Source organism: Talpa europaea (genome assembly GCF_964194135.1).
Source record: "Talpa europaea genome assembly, chromosome: X".
Lineage (NCBI taxonomy): Eukaryota > Metazoa > Chordata > Mammalia > Eulipotyphla > Talpidae > Talpa > Talpa europaea.
In genome coordinates, this window is record NC_140081.1 from 67,068,712 (window position 1) to 67,080,599 (window position 11,888).

Genomic DNA, 11,888 nt, shown 5'->3' on the forward strand with positions numbered 1-11,888 from the left:
TGAAAAATCCATTTGTAGTTTATCAGATTTTATGAGTTAGTAATCATTTAGATGTTTTCCTAAATTTAAGATCAAGCTTGAACTTTTCTTTAGCTCCATATTTAATTAGCAATTCAGAAGATTACTGTTTTTAATGATTTTAGTTGTAATTCAAGCTTCATTAATTTTATTGACTTTAGAGCTATCAGAAACTGAGAAATGTCTTTACTAAGGATTTTTTTTATAGAATTTTTTTAAGATTTTTTTGTTTATTTATACAAGCACTGGGTACAGTGAGAAGCACGGGAGGGTGAGAGAATTCACCAGAGCCAGAGCGGGGAACAAAACAGGCAGAGAGATGAAGTACACTGCTGAGGGGTGCAGCGGGCGGTGAGAGGTCTGCGCGCCATGTGGGACCCTGGCCTGGCAGCCGGGGATCGAACCGGTGCTGCAGAGGCTGCGGGCAGCTTTGCAACCCAGCGCTCAACCACTGCGCCACCTGGGAGGTCCTTTACTAAGGATTTTAAGGCGTAAGTGCGTGTCTAGATGATTTAAAAGAAAAATTGGGAGGTTCAACATTTTGTATTTTTAGTTTCTGAAACATATCAAAATACATTTTTGATACATATGTGAACAAGTTTGGCATTCTTTTCAAAACAGGATGACTTGGGCCTCCCCGGTGGCGCAGCAGTTGAGCGCTGGGTTGCAAAGCTGCCCGCAGCCTCTGCAGTGCCAGTTCAATCCCTGGCTGCTCCCCAGCCACGGGAGGAGGGTCCCGTCTCACATGATGCGCAGACCTCTCCTGCCGCCTGCTGCTCCCCTCAGCAGTGTACTTCGGTCCTTCTGCCTGCACTGCTCACCGCTCTGGCTCTGGTGAATTCTCTCACCCTCCCGTGCTTCTGACTGTACCCAGTGCTTGTATAAATAAATAAATAAATCTTAAAAAAAAAAAATCCAGGATGACTTAGTATAGGTATTTTAAAACTTCCCATTAAAAAACAACAGATTTTATTTTGGAAGGAAATAGTTCATTAAAAATATACATGGATACACAGTCTATTATTTTTCATTATTTTATTTCATTTAGTGTTTCTGAATGCCAAATTTGGAAAGCATGCCTTCCAACTTAAAATTTGGTCCTCTAAATTATATATTTCTCCTATAACAAAAATTAACCGTACTGTTGAAAAACAAACCAAAACGAAACAAATATTGGCATAGGCCTCTGAATGAACTTGAACATTGAGTTTGGATGTGCTTAAAATGTATAGAGGAACATTCTAGAATCCACCTAGACACATTTGGCAGAATAACTAGCCTGGTGTTGTTGGGGTTCTGCCTTGGAGGTGGACAAGGGGCATTGGAAGGCGTTGAAAACTGACAAAAGTCACAGAATCATTCACTTAAAATGAACCAAAATTCAATGCAGAATAATATACAATAGTAGAACAATTTCATCACAGGCTCAATGTCTGGAAAATTGTTGTAAGCTTAGAACAAATACCTCATCAGGAACAAAATTCAACATATAAGACTTTGAAGATGAAAGAAAATTCATCATTCATAGATGATGTCTTGTGCACAAGTATATTAGTTTCCAGGACATTGGGGACAACCACAAAACATAAAACATAAGAACAGATCCAAGATGCTTAACCTTCCACCATTCTCTTGAGTATTAAACCCAGACCACCTTTGGCCACTTGCAGGGGCGTTTTTTCTTCTTTATTCTCAATGTAAATACTTGCTCCTTGGGATACCAGCAGTTTTGCTTCTTCCACTCGCTCCTCGTCACAGGCTAAGTGTCTAAAATCAAGGATCACAAAGACCGATTAATCACTACCGGTTAGAATTTCCTGATAGGTAGTGTAAACTATATTATTATTAGAAAAGGAAAATCATAATTTTACTCCCACTACATTAGAAGAAGGGATCTAGCTGCCAGCCTAGGAACAATTTTATTTCATGGAGAGGAGAAATAGTCACATCAAATATATGCAGTAACTCAGGGTTCAAATTTAAAGAAGTGTTTACAAGAATTCGTGTGGTTGAAATTTTGGAAAAGTAGTTAAAAATATTTTATGTCATTTGATTCTTATATCTACCTTACAAGTGAGCCAAGTAGCATTATCATCATTTTATAGTTGAAATTGCAACAGACGTTAAAGTCCTTGCCTATGATGACATGGCTGAGTAGCAACTGCGGGGGAAAGCTTTATTGAGCATTTTATAAGTTTGCCAGGCACTTTTCAAGCTATTTTATTTAAACTTCACAACAATCTAGCAAGAAAGGAATTAGTATCCTCATATTACAGATGAGGAAATTGAAACTCAGGAAGGTTAAGTCACTTTGCCATGCTATTATAATACATATATATGTAATATATAAATACTTATATAGTTGGAACATGGCCGAGTTTGGATTGGGGAAATAGCATGTAGCTATTCCAAAACCCTAGCCTCTACCCAGGACCCTATACTGCCTGATCCCTAGATTTCCTCTGGGCCACTCTGTCTTTCTTGCTGTGGGAAAAAGAGCTAAATTATGTCTTTCTAAAGAGGGTCATTCAGAGCTACAGAAAAGATTTTTATAACTAGGAGTTAAGTACTATGGAAAAAAATATCAAGGTAGAGGATGCCTTCAGGTCACAGACACAAATCAATTCCAGTGGGATCTGAATTAAATAAAAAACAGTAACAATAATTCTCAGCCAAAGCCAACGAAATATTAAAAACAACACACAGCAAAATACAGGTGAATAGTTAACTAAGTTCAGGGTGAGGAAGGACTTTCCAGTCAGGAGGGAAGCTTAATAGGTTTGACTTCGTAGAAGCTGAAAATTTCTGTTATTTAAAAAAAAAAATTATGGACCAAATGAAAAAGATAAACTGGGAAAAATATGTTCAACTACGATGGCAGAGGATTAATATTTTTACTATATGAAGTCAAGGGTTCTTAAAAAATCAGTAAAAAATTAATTCCCCAAAAGGAAGTAAAGAGACACAAAAGTTACAATTTAGAGAAGAAATATAATTAGTTAAAGGTATTAGAAAATGTTTTTTACTGATAATTTACAAAATGAAAGTAACAGCTACAAAATACCATTTTCAGAGAACAACAGGTTATTTTCAGTTTTGGAGAAGAGAAAATAGGAACTCTCAAACTGCCGTTAGGAGGGTCCAATGATACAACTCCTCTGCAAGCAATTTGCCAATTCATAATTATAGTGTTAAAATGTGTATATTTGTTGACCTAGCAATTCAACTTATTAGAGCCTTTACTAAGGCATTAACCAACAATATGGCTAAAAATTTTGTGCAAAGTTGGCCAATGGAGTAATATTTCTATCAGTGGAAAACTCAAAAGTTTAAATATATAGTAATAGAACAATTATTAAATTGTGGCACATCCATAAAATGGAATTGCATATAGGTATTTTTAAATGTTGTTAAACTATTTAATAACATTGGAAAATGCTCACAATATACTCTAAAGTGAAAAGAACATGACATAAAAACTACATACATGGTATAATCCCAATTTTGCAAAGAAATATATGCAAATTACAAACATTTGCATACAAAGACTGGGAGGAAGTATACTAAAATGTTATCTGTGGTTATTTCTGGATAGCGAGATAATAGGCAATTTTTATTTTTGGTCTTTATACTTTTGTGTACTTTCAAATTATTTTTGCCATAAACTATCATATTTATAAGCAGAATAAAAACACAATGATCGTTTCTTGGCCTTTGGGCTAAGATCAAGTGTAGAACAAAAACACAATGATGTGTAATTAGTGCAAGAGGGCAGTGTCAGGTAGAATACAAATGACTGCTACTTGTCACTTACAGAGGAGTGTTACCCTCAGTGTCTTGGATATTTGTGGATGCTTTGTAGTACAGAAGGATATGAATCATCTTCAAGTTACCCTTGGCTGCTGCCCGGTGCATTGCTGTAGCCTCATAATGGTCCTTAGCATCTGGGTTTGCCCCGCCTTCCAGTAACATGACAGCAATCTGGAAATATGGAGAAACAACAATGCAGAGATCTGTGTTTGTGCACAGGTTTAGAACTCAAAAGAAGTAGACCAAGAATGAGGAGCCCTACCTCATGCCTGTTTTTGGAAGCTGCATAATGTAGGGGAGTACAGCCATTTTGATTGACAGCATTCACTTGAGCACCTTTTCCCAGAAGGGCTTTTACAATCTCATCTCGGCCGGCAGAAGCAGCAATATGAAGAGGAGACCAACCTGCCTGTAAGAAAGATGGGAAGTACCAAAGCAGGGGGAAAGGCACAGGGATTAACGTTAACGTTTTAGGCAGGTTTTACAAAAAGCAGTGTGTGAAGTTTTAAAAAATATTTATTCTTCATTAAGCACTGCAGGAAATTGAAAAACCAGAATTGTAGTATACAAGAGAAAAGAAATACCACCCATAACCACCAACGCACAGAGAAAATGATATATAAATTTAATTCCAATGTGTTTGTCAATTGGGACCATAGGACAAAGTTTTGTGAGTTACATTTTCCACAAATCTTTATTTTGTGAGAATTTTTTGATGTTATTCTTTGGACTCATAACTTTATAGGCGGCATATTACTTTAACATGAATATACCTGCTATAATCAACCATTCTTCAATTCAATTATTTTATTCTGTTATTATAAATATTACTTCAGTGAGCATTGTGAAAAAGAATCTTTACCTATAAAAAAGTTGCCACACTTATATTTCCTAAGTCTTATCCTACTGCAACCAATATCATTATAATAAATCTATAACACAAAAGATAGTTAGGCCCTCATTATTGAAGTAATATTCACCCCCCAAATTCCAACATAATAAAAATGCTTTGTAGTCTCTGAGGGGTCACCATAATAGGATTTGATTTGGCTGCTTACTTTAGACTATGGGGTATGAGTGGCAAAACTAACATTCTAAAGTAACGCAAACACTAGTTTGCATAAAATAACTGTACTTGGACACTGGAGCCATGCTGTAACTTCCTAGTCATAAAGGCTATAATTTTGTTTGTGAGCTTAATACTAAAGCTTCGGTAAACACCAATCTGCTACCTAAAGATAACTGGGGATTTATCAATTCTGCCTAGTACTCACATCATCTTTATCATTCACTGGCACTCCCAGTTGTAGTAAGAATTCAACAATTTCTGTATGTCCAGCTGAGCATGCCCAATGCAATGCAGTTCTGCTGTCCTACAAGGGAAACAGAGAAGCAGTAAAATTAAAATTCTAGAACAGAAATATAAAAACGAAGGCAAGAAAACAGAAAACATTGATTCTGGGGCAGGCAAACCCATAGTATGAAAGCAACAATGGAGTACATGGGATCTTCAGGTAGGTAATCTTAAATAAGCCATATTACTAGTATAGGAGAGACCAAGGTTTTAGTAACATAGGGAGAAAACAATGATGACTGGAATATCATATTTTGGGCAGAATACATCCATAAAAGCATGAGAGGAAGACAATGATTTCAACACTTTGGGAGAAATAGAACTTTGGTTGTTTCTATCACTTGTGTACTTTTTTTGGTTAGACACTGTGCTAGGTGTTTTACCATCTCATTTAGTCCTCACAATACTATACAGTGGATGTTATGTGCATTTTACAGATGAGGAAACTAAGACACCTCAGGGTAGGCAACTTGGCCCAGGTCACACAGCTAGTAAATGGTGAAGTTGGGAAACAAACTCTTGTCTTTCTGACTCTGAAATTTCTAGATTCTTTAGAAAGAACAAATGAATCTTATGGGGAAGAAATGTTTAAAAAAAAAAGAGTAGAGATGATCTATATTGCCATTTAAAGAACACTGGGCACAGAATTAGAGAGCAACAAAATTACTTTTAAAAAGCTATGAGTTAGTCATGTTTCTCTTTGAAATGATGGCTATATTTCTTAGCTCTACGTAAGAGAAAATGGTATTTTAAACTTTAATAGAAAAAATTCAAACATAAAAATAAAGGGACTGTAACAGAAATCTGCATGTTTGTCATCTAGATTTAATAAATATTTTATTATATTTGCTTCATCTAGTTTTTTTTCCCTTGCTGAGGTTTTTAAAACCAAATCATAAATATCAAGCGCCTTCATCCCTAAATATTTCAATATCTTAAAAAAAAAGAGTGCTTTCTTTCATAGCTGTGAGGCCATTGTTACATTTATTATAATTAACACAAACTTCTTTATAACATTTAATACCCAGGATATATTCAGATTTCCATAATTGTCTTCCAGATGTCTTTTGGCAGTTGGCTTGCTTCATTCAGGATATACAATGGGTCGAAAGAAACATTTAGTAGCTAAGTTTCTTAAGTCTCTTCCCAAAGACACAAAATGGAGATTTATAAGTATTGACACTGTGTCGCTAGGGTTTAATACGGTGCCTGCCAAATAGGAGGCAATCTATAAATATTTGTTGTCTCTTTGAGGGCACCATGAATCTTTTTAGAAATGGCGTGAAAATAAGGAGCGTTGGAGAAGGAGGCTAGAAAGAAACATTTCCCAAGGTCCATCCACTTTTGTTCTGTCTTTGCGTAAAATGTCCGTCCTTCCCCAGGGAAACTCCCACTCATCCTTCAAGGTCTAACCAACCCTCCCCCTTTGGCGAATCTTTACAATCACCACAATACCCAGCTCTCCCAAGGGAGGTGAAATCGGGTGCTGCCATTAGAAGTCTTAAGAGCAACACGTAAAGTCCTCCCTAGTATTTACCAAAATTTGTAACCGGGCACATGTTTTTGTGATTCCTGATTAAGGTCTGCTTCTTCCAGCTCCTAGCAAACTGCCTGACACGGAAGAGGTGTTCCGCCACACGTGTTTCATTGAATTAAATCACTAGTAAAGAAACCCATAAATTTTTTTAAAAAGCTTTCCATTTCAGGGAGATCTCAAAGCTTAGGCATTTCTGTGAAACGCGGAAAATGTTCTAGGAATCCAGTGAGCTAAAACTGGGTCCGAAAAAATATTCGAGGTCTGCGGGGCTAGCTACTGCCGCCCGATTGTGAGTCCTGAAGTGACCCCGGGATAAGGATGGGGCGGCGGGGGCGGGGATGCGGCCCTCACGCTACCGGCCTCCGCTTGGGCCGCGCGGGGCAGGCAGGCACGTAGGGGCTTCGCTGCCTCGGCCGCCGGCGGCGGAGAGGCCCCAGCGCTGCTTTACCTGGTCCGTTCTAGTAGCCAGGGATTTATCGGCTAGAATCCTCTCCTTCAATTCCTCCAACTTTCCGGTGTAGGCCAGGTTGCAGACCATTAGATTGGACACACACCCCTCCATTTCGCTTTCCCAGGATCTCCGTGAAGCGCGACCATCAACCGCCTCACGTCGCCGGCTCCTACTGCCAATCAAAAGAGCCCGAAGGCCTCCACCAATCACTGATCGTCCTCGTCCCTTTGGTCTTTTCCCATCACGCGGCGCCTCTGGGAGTTGCAGTCTGAGGGCAGTTCCGGGCAGGGAGGTGCCTTTGCGGCCCGCACAGACTCGACCCCTACCAGAGTGGAACTACAAGTCCCAGGGTCCCTAGCGGCCGCCGTAGTCAAGCGGCCGGTGGAATTGGCCCAGGATGACAGCTGGAGAATGGAGTCAGGTACGGAGAACGGCTTCGCGAGGAACCCGGGTGGGTGGTCGCGGCTGGGCCACAGATTCGGTCACACGAAACGGGTGCGGGGTCATGGCAAGAGAGTTATGGGCACCTAAAGGTCCTGTCTTGTGGGGGCCCTGAGCTGCCGTGGCAGGCGGAAGGGACACTGTTCGGAACTGAGCACTACCTTCTAAGCTCGTACTGGTGGCGGTGGCTACCCCTCCACCCCCCCGCCGCTGCCAAAGGAGTGGAAAGAAGCAGGGTATAATTATTCTGACGTCTCGGTGGAGTGGCATCAGGGCAGAATTCTGTCACAGCAGTGATAGCATATGACACCACAGTAAGGTGATGTGCCAGGGTGATGCCAAAGGCGGGGTGTGATGCCATAGGAGCCACTTGATATCCAAGAGATCTCAGTGAGTCCGTGGCCTGGTGACATCACAACTTGATGACGGTCAACTTGATATTGTGGTATGGTGTTGGCCCTGTAATATCACGATAATAACAATGACATGGAGACTTTGCTAGAACTATTAAGCTAATAATGTTTCTATTTATGGAAATCCCAAATAGTGCCATAGCAGAAGAGAGATGCAAGGCTTATCCTTTATAGGGCATTATGCCAAAAACTAGGTAATGATAAGAATACACACAAGAAAAAGACTGATTATGTTTATATTTCTCTTGTTGCAGTGCAGAATAGGGCTGGCAAACTTTCCTTGAAAAACCAGGTAGTAAATACTTTAGGCTTTGTGGGTCAAAAGGCAAAATCGAGAATATTTTGTAGATACTCATATAACAGAGAGAAAACTAATTTCAACAAATGTTTATTAATGAAATTTAAAAAATAATAATAATAATTGAATTTTGTAATACAGGACTACTAATCAGAGTAATGGAATTTTTGTGGGGAGATAACGTTCTCTTTAATTGGGATTTACAGACAGTGTTCTGTATCATCAAAATCATTCCAAATGTTATCTGTTAATGCTGATCTGTAATGATATTTAACCTATTTTAACTTTGAAAAGGTCTTTTCACATTGAGATTCCAGGTCATAGTATCAATCTGCAAATATGTTCTTATTTAATTTTTATTTTTATTTAATAAAATTTCAACATCAGAATAGCTTTAAATTTATAGAAAAGTTGCAGAGATAGTGCACAGTTCCTGTATACCTCCTCACTTTCTCCTACTGTTTTTTCTACTTTAACAGCCTCATTGAGATATATTTTATATCATAAAATTCACCCATTTCAATTGTATAATTAAATGATTTTTAGTAACTTTACTGAGTGATGTGTCCATTACCATAATCAATTTTAGAACATTTCCCACTCCCTCAATAAGATCCTGCATGTTCATTGACATTTAATCTTCCTTCCCACTTCTAGCCCTAGATAATCACTAACCTACTTTCTGTCTCTATCAATCTGCCTCTTCAGAACATTATATCTAAATGAAGTCATACATGGGGCCTTTTGTGCTTGACTTATGTCATTTAGCACAATACTTTTGTGATTCATCTATATTGTAACATGATCAGTACTTCATTAGTTTTTACTGCCAAATAGTATTCCATTTTAGGGCTGTAACACATTTTGTCTGTCTACTTACCAATTGATGGACATGTAGGTTGTTTCCAATTTTTGGTTACTATGATCATTGCTGCTAAGAACATTCACTTGCAAGTATTTATGTGGACATGTTTCATTTCCCGTTGGTAGATGCCCAAGGGTGGAATAACTGGATCATATAGCAAATTTATGTTTAACTTTTTAAGAAACTGAAATACAGTTTTCCAAAGCTTCAGCACTATTTTGTATTTCCACCAGCAATGTATGAAGATTTCTGTTTCTCTACATCTTCACCAATATTTATTACTGTCTTTTTCATTATCACCATTCTAAATGGCTATAAAATATCTCATTGTGGTTATAATTTGTGTTTCCTTAAAAACGTGATGATGAGCATCTTTTCATGTGCTTATTATCCATTTGTATATTATCTTTGATGATATATCTGTTCCTATCTTCCATTTTTAAATTGAGTTATTATTTGTATTGTCTTTCTATTATTGAGTTGTTAGAATTATTTATAGATCCTGGATTATGTCCCTGCCAGACATATGATATGTGAAGTAGCTATTTCCCCCAGTCTTTGCTTGTCTTTTTATTTTCTTAATGGTGTCTTTTGAAATGCAAAAGTTTTGAATTACAGTAAGATCCAATTTATTTTTTTCTATTATGGACTATGTCTTTGGTGTTAAAAATCTTTGCTTAAGCCAAGGTCTTAAAAATTTTCTCCTCTGTTTTCTTCTAAACATTTTATTGTTTTAGCTCTAACATTTAAATCTGTGATCCATTTTGAGTAAACTTTTCCATATAGTGTGAGGTGCAGGTCTCAAGTCATCTTTTTCCATGTAGATTTCCAAATTTTCCAAGCATTTTTTGCTGAATCCACTATGATTAACATCTTACATTGCTCTTCTATATTTATTGCAACTAATAAACCAACGTTGGTATGTTACTATTATCTAACCTCCACATTTTATTTTATTCCAGTTTCACTAGTTTATCTCTGGATGGTGTCCTATCCAAGTCTACAGAAATGAAGTGTCATTCTCATATACTATCAAGAGTACGCAGCATGTGATTTTAATTGAGCATGTTCATTGGTAGGAATAGATTCTGTTTTGGTTCCTTTCTTAATATTTGCCTTTTAGCAGGTCATTGCTTTACAGATTAAGCACTTCCAATAGAAAGTAAGATGAAAGCTCCTCAATTACAATTAAATAGAATTTAGAATATAGACATTCCCCTTGCACTTGCCTCAAGGTCTAAAAACCACTGATAGAACTATAGTTTGAACTCAGAAAATATATATACTGCAGTTTTTTTGTGGGAATGGACATCTTGCTTCTTGTTTTAACTTATTTTAAAAGTCAGTTTTATTGGGGTGTAATTTACATACAGTAAATCCTATTCTCTGTAGGTGTAAAATGCAGTGCACTTAGGTAAATATATATTGTTATATAACCACCGCCACAATCAGGATACAAAATATGTCCATTACTCTCAAACATATCCTCATGCCCCTTTGTAAGGTCACTTTTCCCCTCACTACTAGCACTTGACAATTACTGAACTGATTTCTGACTCTGTAGTTTTGCCTTATCTTACATGTACAATTTAATGATTTTTTAAAAAAGATTTATTTATTTATCTACACAAGCACTGAGCACAGTCAGAAGCACGGGAGGGTGAGAGAATTCACCAGAGCCAGAGGGGAGAGCAGAGCAGGCAGTCTGACGAAGTACGCTGCTGAGGGTAGCAGTGGGCTGCAGGAGAGGTCTGCGCGCCATGTGGGACCCTCGCCCGATGCTGGGGATCGAACCAGCGCTGCAGAGGCTGCAGGCAGCCCCGCAACCCAGTGCTCAACCACTGTGCCACCGGGGAGGCCCAATTTAATGATTATTTATTAGTATATTTTAGTGTTATATTATCATCACTACATTCTTATTTAAATCATTTCTGTCACCTTCAAAAGAAATTTCATGTCCATTTTCTATCACTGCCCCACCCCTCATTTCTACTTACAGTCCTAGGCAATCATATGTCTTTTCATATCAAATATGAATTTTCTGGACATTTCATATAAATAGTATGAACAATTTGTGTCTGACTTTCTTCATTTAGCATAATGTTTTTGAAGTTTATCCAATTTTTAGCATTGATGTATCAGTGCACTGTTTCTTTTTATGGCTGAATACTATTCCAGTATATGACTATACTATATATTTTTAATCCATTCACCAGTTGATGGACATTTGGGTTGTTTACACCTTTTGATTATTATGAATATACTTCTGTACACATTTGTGTACAAGTTTCTATACAGACATATGTTTCCATTTCTGTTGTTACACATCCAGGAATGGAATTGCTAGGTTATATGATAACTCTGTTTAACTTTGCAAGTAACTGCCACGCTCTACCAAAGTGACTACATCATTTCTCCCTCCTACCAGCAATGCATGAGGGTTAGAATTTCTCATGTCTTTACCAACACTTATTAATGTATTTTGTTTTTATTATGGTCATTCTAGTGGGTGTGAAATGGTATTTTGTTATTTTGTGGTTTGACTTGTGACAGCATAGGAAGTGTATAAATGCATCTTGAAATTACCTGTGATTCAAACAATATAGTTGTCAAAATAACTTTACTCCAGTATAAATTTCACATATAAATGCTATTTTGCCTTATAATTTTACATTAAGTTAATTAAGAAACATTATCAAGA

General features: G+C 37.5%; 1 protein-coding gene across 1 annotated transcript; it reads right to left on the reverse strand.

Annotated features, from left to right (window-relative positions):
- Positions 1-1,631: 1,631 nt before the first annotated feature.
- On the reverse strand, positions 1,632-7,281 carry PSMD10 (proteasome 26S subunit, non-ATPase 10; the record flags this gene model as incomplete). Its single annotated transcript, XM_084258488.1, has 5 exons — positions 1,632-1,785; positions 3,833-3,999; positions 4,091-4,237; positions 5,103-5,201; positions 7,168-7,281. 5 exons carry the CDS (start codon positions 7,279-7,281, stop codon positions 1,632-1,634), a joined length of 681 nt encoding a protein of 226 aa, XP_084114614.1.
- Positions 7,282-11,888: the final 4,607 nt, after the last annotated feature.